General features: G+C 42.4%; 1 protein-coding gene across 1 annotated transcript in view; it reads left to right on the top strand.

Moving 5' to 3' along the window:
- LOC134453351 (protein mono-ADP-ribosyltransferase PARP14-like) overlaps positions 1–21,699 on the top strand; it is a 56,432-nt gene that overhangs the window by 32,162 nt on the left and 2,571 nt on the right. The window contains exons 9-15 of the mRNA XM_063204229.1: positions 824–973; positions 1,123–1,185; positions 16,722–16,904; positions 17,005–17,211; positions 18,682–19,296; positions 19,390–19,535; positions 19,785–19,962. Of these exons, the coding sequence (XP_063060299.1) occupies positions 824–973; positions 1,123–1,185; positions 16,722–16,904; positions 17,005–17,211; positions 18,682–19,296; positions 19,390–19,535; positions 19,785–19,962 (1,542 nt within the window). The remainder of the gene's footprint in view (positions 1–823; positions 974–1,122; positions 1,186–16,721; positions 16,905–17,004; positions 17,212–18,681; positions 19,297–19,389; positions 19,536–19,784; positions 19,963–21,699) is intronic.

The following is a 21,699-nucleotide window of genomic DNA, read 5'->3' on the forward strand; positions in this document are numbered from 1 at the left end:
CGTAAAACTTTTGGTGGGTGACACACACCTCGGACAAAGTAGTAGTTGCTGCCAATGCCTAATACTGACACAAACCAATTGTTTAATACTTTTCCTCATTAGCTGATTTCACTGCACCTCTGTAAATACACATCACCGCCTGCGTGTGACTACAATGTTATGCACTGTAGTTACCCCACCTCGTAAAAAGGGAGCAGGGAACATTGTTTCGCTCTGCTTCTTTGTCTCTCTTCAGAATTTAAAGCATTCTGGCATCTTCGAACAACTATGTGTTTCAATCCAGTTTTCTGTAGATATTTAGTAGGAAATTCTGGACAGGATCTTGCAGAGGCAGTAAATTAGTGTACAACCGCAACTGCTATAATTAATGCCCAATGTGTTTTTGATTGGTCACAAGTTTAGAATACATTTGGGTCTATGCAGATGCAATTTATTGTAGTGTATTGCCTTCATGAAAAATGAATTCCTTTTTCCAATACCAAATTGCTTATTTATTGTAGGCATTATAAGCAGGTTTTAAAACTAGAACTGAAATTGGATCAGAATAAGTTGAATTGTCAGAAAAAGGATGGTGGGATGTAGTGAAATTAAACCTTTACTTTTTCATGTTTAATGTCTTCTTCGAGAGTAAGACAAAAGCTTGACATTGCTGTGATAGTTGGAATCTTTGAGAGGTCTTGCCTCGCAACCTAAAGAGTAAACATGACACAATATCATATAAAGAGTCTTATTCGCAAAGATAATTTGCTATGTTTAGTTTTGTAAAAGTTGAAGTAAATGTGTGGAAAGGATGAATATGTAAAATATGGCTTTATCTGTGTAGGATTTTGGGGTCAAGTCCAGAAAGTGTCTTTGGGGAAATACACTGTTCGCATTGGTCACCTGACTCTGGAGCTGTCATCTGGTGACATCACCAAAGAGACTACTGACGTCATTGTCAATTCTTCCAACCAAACATTTTCCCACAATTTAGGTGAGTTCTTTGACTTAACTTCAAAATATACTATACTTTCAAAATCCAAATTTCATCTAATGGTTTTATTCTAACTGCCCTTATGACTATAGCTGCTAAGCAACAATGTTCTAGGCCACAGGTGTTAATGAAGCTTTTTTTTCTTACAGGAGTATCCAAGGCCATCCTTGATGCTGCTGGACCAGCCGTAGAGGCAGAATGTTCAGAGATTGGTTAGTCCTTACTTTCACGCCAATGTACATTGTTGAGCACATTTTAATCAGGCTCTTAAAGCCATATTATGTAATATTAAAAGTTGTCTATTGACAAATTTGATTGTTATCATTCATAAGTATTACATCATCCTTTATTAATTACCTCTATCACAAAAGTGAAGTGTTCGTATATTCCTCATATTCAGCAAGTGAATGTACTCAACAGTGTAACACTCCAATTGTCGCTCCGCCATCTTAACTACGGGATGTCTAGAAGGACACGTCATGAATTTCGCCCTTTTCGTTTGCATTTCGACAAGAAAGTCGGAGGCCCACAAGTTCCACGCACACTCCAGCCCAGAGGTGGCGGTAATGCGCTGGTTGCCGCCTCCCATTATGCCCACAACCAGAGGAACGAGAATCAGCAGCATCTCTCACACAGATAGAGCAACTTAGCAAAATTGCTAGTTGTTGATCGACTTTAAGGAGATGGACCATAAAAATAGTCGGCCATCTGATGAACGAAACTGATGATGACCCATCACCAACAACGCGCAGAAGAGAACCGGACAGAAAAAGATTTTGGCGAATGTCAACATAGGAGTGGCTTTTGCATAATGGAAGGAGCTGATGAGTGAGAGACAAGGGTTTTCAACAAGATGCTGAAGTTGCTTGTTTTCTTCTCGACAGGTAATTCCAAAAGCTTAGTTTAGCATTTTTATTTTGTTTTGAAAGTTGAAATCAGTATTCCCCATGTGTTTGACGTTTGTTGGTTTTTTTATGTTTGATTGATAGCTCCCTGTACTGTCCAGTATATAGTCAAAGCTGTATAGCTAGCACAGATGTAGCTTTTAGTTTGGTCTTCCTGTATAGGGCCTGTCAAATAAGCCAATATAATGAAACATACCAAACTAATTTGAAGGTTATCCATATAACGTGGCAAATGCAGGTGTCAAGCCAGACATAATGTTCTGCTAACTGAAAGGCATTTGCTTATCATTGCTGGTGCGTGGTGCCATTCGGTAACTATTTTAGGTAGTTTTCGCGATTACATGTCCCCCTCGAATGAAAAGAGTTTAGAACAACATGAAGCACATTTGGAAAGTTCCTTCCCCTTTACTTTCTTTGAAATAGATGTAGGTGGTGCTACAATATGGTTTACTGTAGAATTGGCCTTGCGAAGCATCAGTCTGCACACCACTGTTGATTGTTCACGCACTTACACATCTTTTTCTTTTGGCGAGATGGTACATGACCTGCCTGCCGAGGAAGAGGTAGAGACTCTTCAACCCGTTTTCGGAAGGATGTCCACAAGTACTTGCGCTTCAGGTACTTGTTTTACATGGTTTTATTGAATATACAGTAAATACTAATTCAAACCACTGTAAGATAAATGCAGAGGTTTCAAACGTATAAAACAAATTCATGTTGCAAGTACAATACTAGCACATGATATTACATACCTGGTACATAGTTTATCCCACTACCAGTGTTGTGCGTGAAGTTCACAATTAAAATTGTGAACTTTGAACGTGAACTGTTCGCTTTGAGCACTGAACTTGAACTAGTTCAGAAAATCTGTGAACTGGCACAACATTGCCCACTACACCCTAAAGAGATGGACTGGTGATACTGAAAAACAATAAAACCTAACAAGAACCCACCACAAACTTGATCCAACCAGTGCAGAGTTAGTTGATGGTATGACGTGTACACAGGAAACCTTCTCAGCAAAGTTACCTGTGCTTTTTCTTTTTTTACTTCTAGTTTTGACACCTGTGGATATATGTGTTTCTACTTATCTAGATCACCATCGCAGTTGGAGTCTTTTCAGAATGACATACTCATGTATGCCAGTAAACGCCACTCCTTCAGCCCACCGGTTTAGGAAGCACGAGTTTTGCTGGCAGCTCTTGACTACAATTTTCATCGTGACAGGCCGACGCTCACAACATCAGAGGGCCAACAAATGTAAGTTGTACTTGAAACTGCTTTATATCTATTATGCCATTTACTGTGAAATGATGTCTGATGCTGACGTGATATTTTTTTACAAATTGATGTGGATAATGTACGCGCTGGTGCGATGGTCCCAATCAGCCTATATTGACTGCTTCCAAACAAATGTTCAACAGGCAATTAGGCATGAATCAAATGCAGCACTTATACCTACCTGCACATCAACGTTTTATAAGTAAATTGTCATACATTGGCCACTTGTCATATTTGACAGACCGCATTTGTAGCATAAAATAGAAAACTCAAAGCTGTGCATCTACTAATATTACCTCAAACTAAACCATATCTGTTGGCAAAGTTAAACCCTGACGCACAGCAGGTTCAACAGGTTCAAATTTGTTTTAATCGATTCCATGTTGGATGTTGGCCTCTTTGTTTTAGTTTCAGACGGACATAAGACACACGATTGCATCCCAAATCTTCAAGGGAGAGTTGTCGGGCAGACTCAGAAGAGGGGTGGAAATGCCCAGGACCAGGATGATGCTTCAACCTGACGACTCCTGGAGACTTTGTTGTTGTGCCCCAGTCCCTCCACCAACAATGTTAGAGCTTGTGCGAACGCAAGTCAGCCGAGGTTTTGGTGTGTGATACTGTTGCTTATATTGACACTCATCTTTGCACGCTATAATATACCATAACACTTTGTGCATACATCTCTATTGTGCTTTCCTTCCACAGATTCGGCTTTCCAAGCAGCTGCTGATGACGAGAAATGATTGATGTACCACATGACCACCTCCATCCTCATGTGAAGTGGCAAAGATGATAACTTTTATGATTTTTACCTTTACATTGTTGTTGTGCTATGGTTGTGAGAATCATTCTTTTCTTGGCTTCTTTATGTATGTATTATGTATATGCATGTATATTTTGTATATAAACACAGCACTGACAAAGGGTTATCTTCCTTTATTTATTACTAAAACATAAGCAGTTGCACTGAAGAAATATAATGTAACAAACTGTAAAAAAAAAAAAAAAGAAGTGTAAATATTGACCAAGTAAAAGTAAACCATATTTTAAATGAAAAAGTCTTTGCCAATTATTTGAATGTTAAAATCTATTTACAAGTACAAATAAAATAAATAAATGTAATAGTTGGTATGATCCCCCTGAGACACTACGGCTAGGAATGACCCTCCTGTGCCCCAAGGACCCATGCTCAGTGTTGCCAGATTGGGCAATTGGGCTATTTCGGCGTTTTTTTTTAACCGTTTTGTAATTTGTTGGATTTGAGCGGAATTTAGCGCAATTTCGCGTTTTTTGAGAAGCTTTTGAACAGGATTTGGACAGACACATCTGGCAACACTACCCATTCTGCCAAAAGATAAAGTGGCAGTGGGCAACATACTGGTATTTTCGGTTATCGTCCCCTGGCTCTCTAATGTCACTGTAGCTGCCCCTAACGCTTTTCTTCTAGCCAGAATTAAGCCACGCATCGACTGATGCTCGATGAGAGTGATGTTTCTTTTCTTCAAGCAGGAAACTTTAATTTCTTCATACACCATCAAAACACCAAGGCACCGCAGCACCGTGAAAAACTGAAATGAAATAAAAATACAGTCTTAGCATTGTCATCTTTCCAAACAAATGAATGTCTTTGGCCAATATCTTTTTCAGTCCGTCATTGTCCATGTGGTCTTCATGAAACTTAACATACAAAATCTTACAGCATATTTAAACATGAAATAAACACAAAATATACAGAAAAAGCAGTTAACATACCGTGTCGCCTTCTGACCGGAAAATTAGGAGCTGCTAAAGGCTTTACGGACAACTGTTGCACACGTCTTGCTCCATGAGCATGGCAGGCCCAAAAGACTGAGCACACGTCTTCCCAATTACTTATCAAATTAGTCACATGACCACCTGTGCACGTCATCACGTCACCATTACACATCAAAATGATGAATTCACATTTTTATACAATTATTCATGAAATATAGAAAAATAAGAATATACAAATATCTTAAACCAAAAATATTGCAAGAAAATGAAATACAAAAATATGAATGCAGCAATAAATTGGTACACATTTCAGCGACCGCTACACTGCCACCAAAATTTCAAAGATTTATGTTACCTGGTTTTAAAAACTTGGAATTAAATCTTGGAATTTTCCCCAAAATAATAAACAACTTTCCCACCTATTATTGTTTAAGATCTTAAACACTAAAGATCAGCATGAAGTGCTTTTTGATTCCTGTCTATTCATAATGTTCTACTAGTACTACTAGTTTTTGAACTGGCCGGTCTAGAAAGGTTGGTTGCGTTAAGCGTTCACCTCGCTTTCCTAATTTGCTCTGTCCTATCTGGATTTTAACCTTGCGCACCAAACCATCATCCTCCTCTGTGGCTTCCACAACTCTGGCAAGTCTCCATTCATTTCTTGGAAAATTATCCTCTTTGACGATAACAATGTCTCCCACTTTCACATTTCTTCTGGGCACATGCCATTGTTGTCTGAGGCTTAGGTTAGACAGGTATTCTTTTCGCCACCTACTCCAAAATTGCTCTGTTAGGTATTGCACTCTCCTCCATCTTTTCCTGGCATACATGTCTTCTCTCACAAAACTGCCTGGTGGTGGGAGTGGTACAACAGCTTTCATGGTGAGCAACTGATTCGGAGTTAGAGGTTCAAGACTCTTAGGATCACTGATGGTATTCGTGGTGAGCGGGCGACTGTTAACGATTGACATTGCCTCATAGAAAAATGTCCTCAATGAGGTGTCATCAAGTCTTCCCTTGGCTTGTGCCAGAACAGTGCTCATGACGCTCCTGACCGTTCGAATTTGGCGTTCCCAAATCCCACCCATGTGGCTTGCCTCAGGGACGTTCATGAGGAAATCACACTGCTTACTTGCAAGGTAAGTTGCAATCCTCTCTTTGTCTAGATCTTTCAGACCCTTCTCCAATTCGTTCTTCGCTCTAAGGAAATTGGTCCCCTGATCAGAACGGATCTGTCTCACTGCTCCTCTAAGAGCTATGAAGCACCTCAAGGCATTCAAGAACGCGTCTGTTGAGAGATCCTCCAACATTTCTATGTGGATAGCTCTGGAGCTCAAGCAGGTAATCAATAGACCGTATCTCTTGAATTCTTTACGACCCTGTTTGGTGTAAAAGGGGCCGAAGCAATCAATCCCTGTGTATGAGAACGGAGGCGAGGGATCGACTCGGTCACTGTTGCTCTGCAGGACCACGCACCTTTCTGCAAGTGACACAGTATTTGATATGCTTGGCTACTATCTTGCTAGCACCTAATATCCAATAACCATTGGCCCTGAGCTCATTCAACGTCTGACCTCGTCCCTGGTGCTTTGTCTTCTTGTGACAGTGGTCAAGAATGAGCTGGGTGACAATTCCTTCCCTACGTAAGATCACTGGATGCTTCAACTCCAGGGATACAGAAGACATCCGTAGTCTGCCTCCTACCCTGAGCAAACCATCTTGAAATATTGGATCAAGTTGATGCATCTTGTGAGTTTTTGGCAATTTAGTGCACCCTTGGCTGAACCATTTGAGTTCTTCTTCAAAGGCTTCTCTCTGCGCTGCTCTGACTAGCACAAGACCAGCTCCTCTTTGTTCATCAACACTGATGGGACCGGTTCTGTCTTTATGTGCCAGTCTTTTGATTCGCACAATAACGTTGAGAGCTGTGTTCCAATCTGAGAATCTTGAGATCCTTTTCAGGAAGTTGCCTTGTTCAACCACGACAGTTCTTAAGACCTTCACTTCGGAATCGCCAACAAGAAGTTCTGGTGTTCTTTGGTCTGTGACAATATCTTGTTGCCACAAGAAGTCTGGTCCTCTCAGCCAACTTGAGTCTAGCAACTCTGCCACCTTGAGACCCCGTGACGCATGGTCTGCTGGATTCTGACCAGTCTCAACATAGAACCATTGACTAGGATCAGTTGTGTCTCTTATCTTCTGAACCCGGTTGGCTACAAATACATGGAAGCGTCTGGCTTCGTTCTTTATGTAGCCGAGCACTACCTGGGAATCAGTCCAGAAAAACTCTTGATCTATTTCCAGCTCCAGCTCTTCTCGGAGGGTGTTACTAACAGCAGCAGAGACTGTTGCTGCTGTGAGCTCAAGGCGGGGGATGCTGGTAAACCTCACTGGTGCCACTCTGGCCTTACCCATGACTAATGCACAGTGCACTTTTTCATCTGCAACAACTCTAATGTATGAACATTGACCATAGCCACTAGTGCTGGCATCTGAGAAATGATGCAGCTCAATTTTTCTGACTGTGCCGAGGGTTTCAGGGATGAAGCATCTTGGAATTTCAATTTTTTGAAGACTCTGTAAGTCTTGGAGCCATGCTTCCCATTTTGGCTTCAGTTCAGGGGGAATGGGTTCATCCCATCCCACGCCCTGTCTGCACATCTCTTGCAGCACTCTTTTACCATTCAAGAGGAAGGGAGCTAGAAATCCCAGTGGGTCGTAAACACTGGCGACTGTTGATAGGATTCCCCTCCGTGTGGCTGCCTTTTCCGTGAGGACGACATTGAATGTAAATGCATCCCTCTCAATGTTCCATCTAATGCCAAGTACACTCTGCGTCGGAAGCTCACTGTAATTCAGGTCTACATCTTGGATAGCACTGGCACGTTCACTCTCTGGTATTGCATCCAAAACCTCTCTGTTATTAGAGACGAATTTGTGTAAACGTAGCTGTCCCTTGCTGCAGATCTGTCGCGCTTCACTGACAAGCTGGTTGGCCTCTTCGACAGAATTGACGCTGACTAGCCCATCGTCCACATAAAAATTCTTGCGAAGGAAGGTTGCTGCTAGCGGGAAGTCCTTCTCATGTTCAGTGGCAAGGTGTTTCATGCCATAGTTAGCACATCCCGGTGATGATGCAGCGCCAAATATGTGGACACGCATGTGGTACTCTTTAGGCTCGCTCTCTGTATTTCCATTGTCCCACCAAAGGAATCGCATGTAATCACGGTCCTCTGGGCTGACGTGGAAACGATGAAACATTTTTTCCACATCGCAGTTGATTGCGATCTTGTATTGCCGAAATCTGCACAGGACTCCAGTTAGAGTGTTCGTTAAGTCTGGGCCTGTGAGCAGATGGTCGTTCAGGGAAGTGCCTTCAAATTTGGCGGAGCAGTCAAATACGACCCTTATCTTTTCAGGCTTCCTGGGGTGATACACCCCGTGGTGCGGAATGTACCATGTGTTGCCTTCTTTGGGATCCGCACTTGCTTCTTCTGCATCCCCATCTTTAAACACACCGTCCATGAACTTGAGGTAATCCTCTTTGTATTTAGGATTCTTCTCCATTTTTCTTTTTAAATGTTTCAGGCGCACTGTAGCAAGCTGCTTATTGTTTGGCAACTGAGGACGTGCCCTAAATGGTAGTGGCATCTCCAGATGTCCTGCTTCATTGTGCCTGACCTTGTCATTCAACATGTGCAGAAATTGAATGTCTTCCTGTGATATTGTCTTTTCTTTTGGGTTTGTATCAAGAAAGTCAGTCTCCAGTGCCTTAATCACTGAGGCGGGTGTGATGGGCGGAAGCTCCTTCACGGAGACACGATGACAGAATCTGGTCTCGTTGTTTGTGCTAGAGCAAGGCACAGTAGCTCCAACTATACTCCAGCCTAACGCCGTCTTGACTGCAAAGGGTTCATGTTCTTCTCCAGATACCACTTCCTGTGGTTTCAGAGCCCTTGCACAGTCATAGCCAATCAGGAGTCCGACTGGACAGTCCAACAAGCTTGGCATCTCTTCAGCCACGCTGTGAAGATGAGCCCACCTCTTTGCTGTTTCACTTGTTGGAATACTATTTTTCTCCAACGGAATGTATTCCTGGGTATACGTTGGTGGTAGCTCAATGCTCTCTTGTGAGTGATATCCTCTCACCCTCAGTCCAACAGCTCTGTGGCATTTCACAATGGAACTCTTGTCAGTCATCGTTGACAGTTTCAACTTCACAGGTTCTGTGTGAGCTTGAATTCTTTGGCAGACATCCTGGTTTATGAACGTACTGCTGCTTTGTGTGTCCAATAATGCATAGACTAAGAGTTCTGGGCTATTCTTTGCCGCACTGGAAAGCCAAACTGGGACAATCATGGAAGTACGATCACCGCTGTCCATTCTCACATTGCAAAAGTTTGTGGCAGAACTTTCATCTTGTGATGGTACTTCTGGCTTCTCACGTTGAGGAAGATCCTCGTGGAGTGGAGTTGGGTGATTCCGCTTACAAATGTTACAAGTGGCTCTCTTTCGGCATTTTTTGGCAATGTGGCCGACTCTAAGACACCCAAAACACATGTTGTTGCTGATCACAAACTTTTTCTTGTCTTCAAGAGGCATGGCTGCGAATCTTTCACACTTGTAGATGAAGTGATTCTCCTTGCAGCAGACACATTCTAATGGCCTTTGTGGTTGAGTCGCAAGCAGGCTGGCTGTAGAGCCCACTGAACTTGAACTAGGACCTTTCAGAGAGGAGGTTTCCTTTGGCATCTTAGCTGTCGTCACCAAAGTGTTGGCCTTAGGACGCTTCTGCTCTTTACCAGCTTTCTCATCATTGTTTTTCAGTGCGTGAAGGGATGAGACTGGGTTACACGCAATACGTGCTTCTTCTGCCACAAAGCTTGAAAACTCCTTGAAGTTAGGATATGGTTTTCCTTCATCCAATGCTTTGCTCACAATCCGGTTCCAGCGTGTAGTTAACCAGTCAGGTAGCTTCTGCAGCAATTTCTGGTTTTCCTCACAATCATCTAACACTGTTAGACCAGAAACATGTGGCATGGCATTCTTGCAAGAGATGAGGAAATCACTAAATTCTCTCAACTTCAGAGACTCCTTGGGTCCAATTTTAGGCCAGCTGCTCAGCTTACCCCGGAATGCTCTTTGAACAACGAATGGATGGCCGTAACGTTTATTCAGTGCTTCCCATGCCTGGGTGTAAGCTTCTTCGTCGCTCCTATAGAATGTGCCTTCCAATACACAAAGTGCTTCTCCACTAATGTATTTCTTCAAGTAGAAGAGCCTATGCGCTGAATTTGTGCAAGTTGTTTCAATTAGCGCCTTGAAACTAGTGCGCCACTCTGTAAACTTGAGTGGGTCTCCTGTGAACGTGAATGGCTCTGGTGCTGGTAGTCTAGTCATTACCAGGGACTGTTTTAAGGCTTCAACTAGCAAGGTTTCATTAGAAGTTGGGACTGCTTTGCTTTCAGCACTGGGCAAGCTTGAGTTATTTTGAGGCACATGAATGGGTGGAGGGCTGTCATGCTGTGTGGGAAGCTGACGTGGAGACAATGTGATCATTTCTCTTTCTCCTATTTCAGCATTTATCTTTGATTACTCTTCAGCATATACATTGTATTCAGCCTCCATGGCCTCAATATCCCTCTGATCTTCCATCATTTTTAACCTTTCTTGTTGGGCTATCACCTCTTTCCTTTGTTCGGATATTTCTTTTTCCCTTGTAATTTCAGCACGCTTCGAAGCCAATCGCGCCGCCACCTCTGTCTTCTTCTGTGACACCTGGCTACCAGGCAGACTGCCCCCCGCAGCTCTTGACACTGTTGAACCGTATATTGACTTGGCGTCATCTCTGTCGAGCAATTTTAAGAGCGATTCTTTCACTGTGTCAGGGTCAAACTCTTTGTCTGATTCTGCGTAGCGTGTCTTTAGAAGTGTGACTATTTCTGCTGTCACAGCAGAGCAGCTATCCATTCTTCTCCTGATGTCTGGAGATGGGGTGGTCATGGTGCGCAAGCTATCATATTCTTGCTTTAGTATTGGCTCATAAACACTTACGGATTTTATCATGTCACCTAGGTCATTTTTAGTGCACTGTTGCTTTAATTTGGTCCTGATAAACTGAACCTCAGCCTTAAAGTTGACATAACCATACATGAACTTCTTTTCCTTTTTAGAGCTCTCCTCTTGTATGTATTGAACCCCCTTTTCAGTTGGATGCCTTTCTCTGTCAGACCGCCTCAATGTTTGTTCTGACATAAGTGTTGGTTCGAGCCCTATTTTATGAACTTCAAGATCTGCATCAATTTCAGCTATGCGCTCTTCAATGCCCTGTCTCTCTGACTCTTCAAGTTCAGTGTTTAATTTTTCCTCCAAGTCTGTCTTCTCTATTTCAAGAGCTTCAATTACTCCTTCTAGGACACTTGTATCAGTTTTGCTTTCTTCCATTTTGCTCAAAATATTACCATACAATAGTGAAAATATTAAACCTTCAAATGTAGTATAAACTTCTCAACCACAACCAATGCCGGGGTGGCCATTATAACTATCGGGACATTTCCCGGCCCAAAATTTGGGTGTGGCCCGTTGGACCATGAGGAAATATTTTTTAAATTCAGTATTTTTCTCACTTGGGTTATTCTAAATGCAATGATCACTTGTAGTCTGCATAAATATTCACCATGACAGCGCAGCCACCGGCAGCACCACAGCAGATTATTAAGGCGCAACCATATAGGCGCCAAAGAGGCGCGTGGGGAGGCACGGCGAAATACGCGAAGACAGGTGCACTTTCTGTAAATCTGCGTGTAGCCTAATAATAGCCAAATTAAATGCATCCCTTTCTACTAGGCTATACCTCTACCACAACAGAAGTCAGCAAAAACGAGGAGCCAATAGCGTATAGGAACAGGACATTGTATGGGTTATAATTCAACTAATCTTTACTTTCTTAAAATAATATTTTAAGTTCGTGGCAATTGGCGTTATTTGGAAGCGACTTGAGAGCCCAGACATGGCGCGAGCACTGGAGAACCGCCGTGGCGTGTGCTTAACCCGATTTGTATTCTTGAAGAACACCAAACGAGCGATTCAAAGGGGAAAGAGAGCGAGCGAGAGAGAGAGACGAAATGATGAAGCAAAGCGCAGGTAGGATTAAAGAAAGCAAAGGTGAAGTGACAGCTCATGCCATTACTCCCTCCCAAGCATTGCATGGAATGCCTCGCGATAAACAATCTGAATGGTTTGTAATGAACCTTTTGAAAGCTTCAGTTAGTTTGCAAACGTCGGAGGGAATTAGGATGTTACTTGACGCAACTCACAATCAGCTCGGAAATGTTGGGTTTACAGAGAAAGAGGTTCGCGCTTTCTTGCAGTCCAAAACTAAAAAACAATGTGCGTATACCTTGGAGGCATGACGCGTCGACAAGTTTTGAATCAATAATGGCCACATTTAGTAGCATGACAGCAGCGCGAAGGTGGCTCAATAAGAAGTCCAGTAGTCCTAACACAAGTAATAGGATGAGGATCAACGACAATCTTGGCATGCATGTTTGCAAATGAAATGCAAATAAAATGTTTGGTGGTGTGACAGTTGAGACGAGAATGTGAGAGGGGGGATACATTGATATGATATCTCAGCGGGCGTTACTACTAACTTCACGGCTCTGTGTGCGTCCAAGGATACGCTGAAGCAAGGCTACAAATGCAGGGTGACTTCTTGCTGCTATGGTCTTTTGTCGGCAACCCGACATCGAACAGCTTTGCGCATCAAAGGCGTGTCGTCATTGTTTTTTTTCCCAAGTCAACAGTATTTGTCAACTGTTCTTGGCAACGAAGCAATTATTTGGATAGGCCTTCTGATATTACTGTAAAAGTAGCATTCATTAAAATGGTCATATTATGGGTAGCCTATTTTAAAAGAAATACAATTTAATAAGAATGAAAAAAACATGTATTGGGGATATCAATTGTTATTGAATCTGAAATTCATTTTGCATCCCTGAACAAGACTGGTTTAAGTAAGGACAAGACATAGCCTACATGTGGGCCTAACACCACGGGACTATTGCACATTAGTACCATGCATGGAGCATCAGACACAGAACATGGAGCCTGACTCCACAGTAAACCACACTCACATCCACAGATACAGGCAAGTTGTTGAGAACTTTTTGTGATGACAAATGCAGTTTGATTGGTCAAATAACTCGTGTTCAAATACAAATATAGGTTTTCTTTTTTTGTAGTCATAGCCTATTTGTTTCCATTTGAATTAGCCTACACTTTGTAAAGTTGAAGTTTTCTGTTAACTTGACAACATACTCTACTTTAACATGAGTAAAATAAAATGCATTGTTAGCGATTGTCCATATCAAAGTGGCCTGGATGTGAATTAAAATCCCGGCCTGATTACAGGGCTCACTCCGGGCCTGACCACAACTATGGAACATTCATGAAAATACACATTCACAAATAGAAAACAAGTTACACTGTTCAAGTTACAAATAGTCAAAATGCAACATTTTTCTCTTCTCCTTTATCTCTCTCTCTTTTTTCTTTTTCACCAAAGGAGCAAAAATATTCAGTTCAATCTGTCCAGTTCAATCAACAAAAACAAGTTGGAAAATATACCTGTTATCCATTGCAATAGCAGGCTTACTTGGCAGCAGAAATGTCTTGAGGATGTCCTAAAATGAACACCGTACTCTGTGCACCGTCGTCTTCTTGCGCTGTGCCTTCTTCCCGCGCTGGTCTGCAGCGCGCGCAACCTCGCTGAACAGATGCAAGAGCCAGTAGGCAGATCCTCGCGCTGGCCTACCCCGCCAAGCCAACGCTCTCGAAACGCAGGCGAAGGAAAGCTGGCGAAGCCCGTTGTTCTCTCTCTCGACGGCCGTCGTTCCCTCTCGCGGGTCGCCAAGCTGTCCTCCTTCCACCGATGGTCTCGCGCTCACCATGCGAAGTCTTCTTCCATCGGCCGCGGTTTCCCCTCCATCCATCGAATGCTGCACCTCGGCTTCAGCAGGAGCACGCTGTCGTCGGGTGGATGCTGCGTTTCACTCGGTCGAGACACTTTTCCCTCCTCGACACATTTTTCTTCTTATCCAGACGGTTTCACTGGCCTGGAACTTCACGTCTTTCTCTCCCTTCGAAGGATGTTCTTCACTCCCCTCGGAGAACACGTTTTTCACTCTCCCTGGAGAACACGTTTTTCACTGTAGCTGCCCCTAACGCTTTTCTTCTAGCCAGAATTAAGCCACGCATCGACTGATGCTCGATGAGAGTGATGTTTCTTTTCTTCAAGCAGGAAACTTTAATTTCTTCATACACCATACAAAACACCAAAGTACCGAAGCACCGTGAAAAACTGAAATGAAATAAAAATACAATCTCAGCATCGTCATCTTTCCAAACAAATTAATATCTTCGGCCAATATCTTTTTCAGTCCGTCATTGTCCATGTGGCCTTCATGAAACTTAACATACAAAATCTTACAGCATATTTAAACATAAAATAAACACAAAATATACAGAAAAAGCAGTTAACATACCGTGTGCGCCTTCTGACTGGAAAATTAGGAGCTGCTAAGGCTTTGCGGACAACTGTTGCATACGTCTTGCTCCATGAGCATTGCAGGCCCGAAAAGACTGAGCACGCGTCTTCCCATTAACTTATCAAATTAGTCACATGACCACCTGTGCACGTCATCACGTCACCATTACACATCAAAATGATTAATTCACATTTTTACACAATTATTCATGAAATATAGAAAAAATAACAATATACAAATATCTTAAATCAAAAAATATTGCAAGAAAATAAAATACAAAAATGTAAATGCAGCAATAAATTGGTACACCTTTTCAGCGCCAGCTACATCCATGAGACACACACACACACACACACCATTACTGCCTGTGCACCCTCAGGTATGCCTTATCCTTGTGCTACTTGTGCAATACTGAGGGTCCTGTTCACAGCACAGCCTCTCCCGGTCGGCATGTCACAGACACAGCTGCACCAAGTCACCCTGGTGTTCCAGCAGGAGATGGGGCATCATGCCTGTTCCGCCATTGCAGCAAGACGTCGAAGACCTGGCCTGGTTGACGCTGGATGATCTCTGATGTAAAACAGCTGAAATCCTGCAGTACTGCCTGTAGAAATAACAGGAATTTAATGTTGATTCATATTGCCTAAGCCATAGTTGTAAAATACATTGTGAAGGACAACATTGAGTCAGTTAAGAAACATGGGTTATTTGAGGTAATAGAAGCAATTGCACTTGCTGCATTAAAATGTATAGGCTGTTACATAGCATTATATGTCATCATATATGCCTAGAGCATATAATGACCCTGGTTAGTTATGCTGTTTTCTAGTCAACTGTGTCACTTGAAACAGGTAGGCCATACAATTTTCATACATATTAATCATCATCAAAACTGAGTTAGTAGTTGTGGGAAATTGTCTTTTTTTTGTGGGTGTGATTTCATACTCTGCTGTGTTTCTTGTTGATCAATAGCAACTTTGCATTTAGTTGTGTTTCTTTCAGTGTCATTTTCAATCATGTACACTGATACGGAGTTATGTTGTAGCCTGTTGGAATAAACAGCTTGAGCATCACTGACGCCCGTCATCACATTGTGCAGTTCTATACGCGCCTGTTCTATACTAGTTATATTTTCGTAAGCAGAACCATCAAGCGTAATAGTGACCGACCTTAGATAGGCGGCCTAGGTATAATTCATAAAATAAAATGAAGAGGGGAGTTGGGAAATCAATTTCAGCCGGAAATGGTCAAACTATGGTAGCACGGGGGGAGGGAGACCTAGAGGTAGCCTGGACGAAAGCGTGCGGAGCCAAAATCTTTGGGATGCTTGGGGATTTCTTATGATTTTGGCGTTAATCATACATTATTTTGTATACATACGAACCTTTGTGTCTTAGAGCCGACCAACCTCCTCTTGCGGGGGCTGTCCTCTACCCTCCCTCTGCCTCTATCCATGTCCTCAAAATGTGTTGATGACAAGCTCTAAAGACAAAGGGAAAATATATTATGCAATGACTGCAAAATGCTACGGCGCTGTAAGATATTTTGCCTTTGTTCACTAGGTATTAGGTTAGCTTGATTTGAGATATCTGAATCTGGATCTAGCTAAGCGCAGCAATGTCAACGTATGGCTAGCTAATAACCAATCTCCGGAATGTTACCAGAATACCAAATAGTAACTAAAACTTTATTAGATTTTACAATGTATGACATTTTGAACTAAAATGAAAAATGACAGCATGGTCTACTGTAATTTAATCACACTAACCTCATCAACCAAGGGAAGGCTGGATGTTTTGGCTGAAGCCATCTCTCCAATCGAAACGAGTCCAATGAAGTGCCCGCCCCCCTTTACTTAGTGTGTTCACGTTCGGCTACCGTAGAACTGCTGCTTGCAGTGCACAAACGCAACTGAAAGATGGTAGTGTATATTACATATTTGGACTTTAAAGATGGCTAAAGAGGTATGTGTTATGGCTGAAAAAAGTTTTCCGAAAAGGGACATCCACAATGTTTTTAAAAAATCCTGTAAACATAGTGGTGAGCCGTGACAGGCAATGCAGAGTTTAATGATGTGTTGTATTGATGGTATAGTCTGAACGCTGTGTAAAGCTTTCTCCAAGATTCTCATTGAGGACTCTGGTGGCCAATCCATGTGCAAAACTAATGTCTGCAAAACGTTTTACTGTAAGTGTGAAAAACTAGTAAGAGGGATATATTCAGCATTATGTGGAAAATGTCATGATGGTTTTTTCACAGTGAACGCACCCCATTACCAAGACAGTGGAATGATCCTGACATCCTCCGGCAAACTTCCATGTAAACACATTGCGCATGTCCATATTACCAGAGAAGATGACATCAAAGAAGGTGTCGAAAATGTCCTTACATCTTGCGAACAGAATCAATGTTCCTCCATCTCCTTTCCTGCTCTGGGCACAGGTATACATACAGTATATTGCCGGAGAACTGAAATGTACTTTTTCAAAACTTAATTTCCTTCAGTCATTCTCATTGAGTTACTATTTCCTTTTTCCTCCAGGTCAACTTGGAACCAATGTATCCACAGTGGCGCATGCAATGATTGAAGCCATTGTTAGGTTCACCAAGAAGACCAAAAGTCAACATATCAAACTTGTGAAGATTCTCATCTTCCAGCCCAACATGCTTTCAGAGTTTCACCAGAGCCTGATGGCACAGCAAGCAAAAGGAAGTGGAGATGACAAGACTATCTGGGGAAGAGTTAAAGGTAACTTTACTTAAGTTAATTCAACTTTGACTTCAATTTCGAATTGAGCCAAAGGGGGGTTGCTCTTTTCCAATGCGCCTCACAAAACACTCGACCCAAGCAGTTTTCACTTTTGTGGCCAAGAACCTGGAGAATCACATGCTATCTCAAAGAGGTTGATTGCTATAGGTCCTATAAAACTGGATATAACAGGTTCGTTGAGGAGTTGTGGTGTTTTACGCACAGTAGCCAAGGTTTTTGGCCAGATGGATCAGGTGCGCTGTATAGAGACTGGCCGATGTGTTGTGTAGCACGTCATCATTAACTGGCCACGTTACACGGGCCTATGGTTAAAAAATATATATATTTATACTCAGATAGTGTTATGGCGGGCATACACTGTGCAATATTTTCAATCATGGGTATTAAGCTGCTGCTCAAACTGCACGAGGGAATTTCACGATTTAAACGTTCAAATCTCACGACTCAAGTCCTCACACTATACGAGCTGATGGTCGGATGCGAGCAGACTGCCCCCACTGTGCGACACATCAGACACGTTTCCCGGGACTGCAGACAACAAAAACGAGGAGGAAAAGTGCCCCAAGACCCCCGCACGACTGGGGTGTCCCTTTTTACCCCCTCCCCAGACAGTTGCCAAGCATACAAACAGGGTCTTCAGTGCCACAACACAACCAGTGGCCATTCGCATGTATTTTTTCTGTGCGTTACGGGACTTATGTCAAACTCATCATCGTTGTGACGTCATACACTGTGTAACTACCATGCCGGATAGTGAACTTGGAGGTTGGAGATATTTATGTGACTTCTGTCATTACAGAGTCTTCAGTTCACACAAAAACAGGGCTAGACTTGAGAACAAAACGGCACTGGCATTTTTGGCCTACACCACCCCCTCATAATGGGCGTTGCAATATTTAACACAGAAATCTTTTTTTCAGCTACCAAAAAACAAGAAATGTGTGACTTTACTTTCAATTGTTCATTTAAAGTGAATCTCTTTGGGCGGTGGTTTAGAATTGTCGGCAATGTACCATGCTCCGCAAATCTCTTGGATCTCAATTTTAATCTTAACAGCTTTCCTGGACTAGATGAGAAAAGAGGAATAGATTATTTATTACAATTTATACAGCACTTGAACTAAATATTCATATTTACTGTATTTATTACACTATTTAGAGTTTCATTTGTGGTAACGTTAATACTTAGAGGTTATACAATATTTGGAAATTGCTGCAAAAACAGTAATAATATTAGCCATGAAACCTGTTTCATCTCCATTAAGTCATTTTAATATATTTAGTTGAATCGCAAATGAATTCAAAAGCTAGTCTAAAAGTGGAAAAAGAATAACCTTGTGTTTTCTATGGACAAGAGAATCTTTCAGCTAAATTCTTTGTTTTCTACAGCCCGTGCATACTTTCTGCCTGCTTTCATGAAACTGTGATGTATATCTTTTTTCCCTTTTAGGTGTTGTTAAAAACTTGTTTTCAAATCCTGGACCTGAAGAAGTGCAATATGCTGAAGAGGAATTTGTCATATTGGAAGAGAAGTTTCCTCCTGTCATATTCCAGCTCTGTGGCCAGACCTCCCAGAATCTCAAAGAAGCCAAAGATGACATCAACAGGTTGATCATGAAAGAACTGTTTTTCACAGAAGTGACTGATTCGCAGATCAGCCGCTTCACTCCAGAGGATGCAAATACACTTCAGACTCTACAGAGGGAGCTGACCGTCAGCATCAGGCTGGACAAGACAGGCTATGAGCCAGTTATCCAGCTGGAGGGTCTACACCATGACGTGGTTCATGTGAAGGAAAAAATCAGAGATATGATTAGGAAGGTGGACAGGAAGGACAAAGCCTTCATATTTAGCACCGTTGTAGAGTGGCAGTATCTGGATGGCAAACAAGTTGTGTCTTTTGGCATGGATGAGAACATGAAACTAGAAAAAGCTTTCCTGCAGAAACAAAAAACTCCAGTGAAAGTCCAGATTGGCAAACGTGAATATGAAGCAAACTTGGAAAGCAGAATAGCTTCAAGACTTGGAGGCCGTGATATTGAGCTGACTCGAGTTGATAAAAAAGGTTGAAAAATGTAATATCAAAGATGTTACTTCTGTTTTTACAAAGGCAGCCTTGACAACAAAAACTTTGACAGCGCTCTTTTTTTCATTTCAGATCAGTCATCAGCGAAGTTACCCAGTCATTGGTGTGACATGAAGGACAAGCATCTTGTTCAGGTGTCCGTTCCTACAAACAGCCCAGAATATAGTGAGATTGAGAGTGAGTTCAGGAAAACTGACTTAACCTCAACAATCATCCAGGTACATCCTTGGTCATTAAAGAATCCTTCTTTCATTCGATGCTTCATTGATTCATAAGATTGGGCTCATTTGTTATGGTGCAGGCTGCACAGAGCACAGGCACGCAGCGAAATAAATTACACATGTAGCAATGCAACCAGAATGCATTGTTGAATAGTGAGCATGTGCTTTGCACTGCATGTGGCATCTGAAACGGGGCCATAGGTTGAATAAAAATGTACCATTCTGTCTTTGATTCATTAATTCTAGATTGATAGAGTGCAAAATAGCTCACTGTGGAAGAGCTACATGATTAAGAAAGAGGAATTGGACCAGAAGAACAATCACACAAACAACGAGAAGAGGCTTTTCCATGGCACAGCGGCTGATTCCATAGACAAAATCAACAATAGTGGGTTTAACCGCAGCTATGCTGGAAGTCAAGTTGGTATGGTTGACCTTTTATACTGTAATTGCTAGATGGATGATGGGTGCATTAAACCTGTAAATAATTTTGTTGCATGTAAAGCTGCCATGCAAGTTGTAAAAGAATGTGTACAGTCCAGATTCAACCAGTCAAAGCCTTCTCTCACTCCATTGTGTGTACTGAAGAATACTAATCCTGAACTCTGAAGGTGAACACAATGGTTCAAACCAAACCAAGAAAAACTCCTTTTGGAGAGCAACGCACAGTAATGATGTAACATGATTGGCTACTGAGCGCCATATAAAATCACATCAACATCTTTAACAGAAACCTTAAATTGGTAACTTTTGACCCATTTTGACCGGGAGTGGCGTAATTTTACCTTTCTTGCCAGTGTGACAGACTCTCTGGTGTCCCCATAACAAGTGGTTAGATGTGAGAAACACCGCTATTGGTTAAAACTAAATTCTATTCATCTAAATTAAGAGTGACATTTACCTACGACCAATCACCGTTGGTTCTGACTTCTGGGTCACCAGTTGTTACGGATCCAGATGGTCACACTGGCTAGCGCACTCACCATTAACGTCAGGAGTGACGTTCATGCCATTTTCAAAGATGTAGGCATTTTACCAGCACATGTGTGACCGGTGGGGACGCACGCATTTCTCTGCCAAGACAAGGAAATGGATTCAGACACGTGTATTTATTTACTAAAATGAGTCCAAATCTCTAGGTCTAGGTGGAGCTGGCCAAAAAAACCCAGATGGAGTCAATTTCTCAATACCCCAAGTGTTCCCAGTGCCCATGGTCCAGCAAGGTGTTCACTGTGCCCCCAGTGTTGCAGCAGTGTTGCGAGCTATGGAGACAGGAGAGGTGGTGACAGCACGGGTCAACGTTGACTTTACTGATGTAATAAATTAAGACTGCTACTGATTATAAACTAAAATACATCAAAAATGCAAAAGAAACACAACAAACCAAAAAGGAGACTGAATTAACTACAGTACGCAGCAAACCAAAACGTAAAATACAAAATTAAAATCAGTAGCAAGTCTCGTGATAAGGACTACGTAAGTGCAGGCCCGGGCCAGAGACAGGGAGAGAGAGAGCGACTAGAGAGAAAGCGCACGAGCGAGAGAGAGAGAGAAGAGGAGAGGCGAAGATAGAACGTCCAGCGCAAAGTGTGTAGCACACGTCTTGGAGAAGGTTCCAACTAGGAGGCCATGGCGACCAGGTGAAACGATGAATAATAACTTATCTTTGCGAGGGGTAGGCGATCCACCCCCCCCTGACATCCAACAAGGCTTCAACAACATTGCTCGGGTCATGGGCATCCATCTGGCAACATGACGCCTCCGCTCCCTCCGTCGACCAGTCAGTTTCTTCTATCCGGATCCATAGGATCGTTCCATCATCGTCTGCCTCTTGCCTGGTCCCATCCGGTCACCGTCTCTGGGCATCTCGTCTCCTGTGACTGCCTCGGGGTCGTGGTCGTCTCTCCACCTCTGAACTTTCTGTCTCCCGCTCTCGCTGCATCCTCCACTCCCCCCAGCCGTCTCCCGTCATGTTCGGCAACAGAGTATTTAAATGTTGCATGAAACTCACCTGCTCCAGCCTCCCCTTTCACTCAGTTATATTGTCTGATGCCTGAAATACACATTGGGGATGTAAAAGGGTTTGTGTGACTAACAAAATGTTTTCGAAGTTGGTCTAAATACATAGCCTACAAAAACAAAAAACTGTGTTCATTTGACT

Source organism: Engraulis encrasicolus, chromosome 7 (genome assembly GCF_034702125.1).
Source record: "Engraulis encrasicolus isolate BLACKSEA-1 chromosome 7, IST_EnEncr_1.0, whole genome shotgun sequence".
NCBI classification, from domain to species: Eukaryota; Metazoa; Chordata; class Actinopteri; order Clupeiformes; family Engraulidae; genus Engraulis; species Engraulis encrasicolus.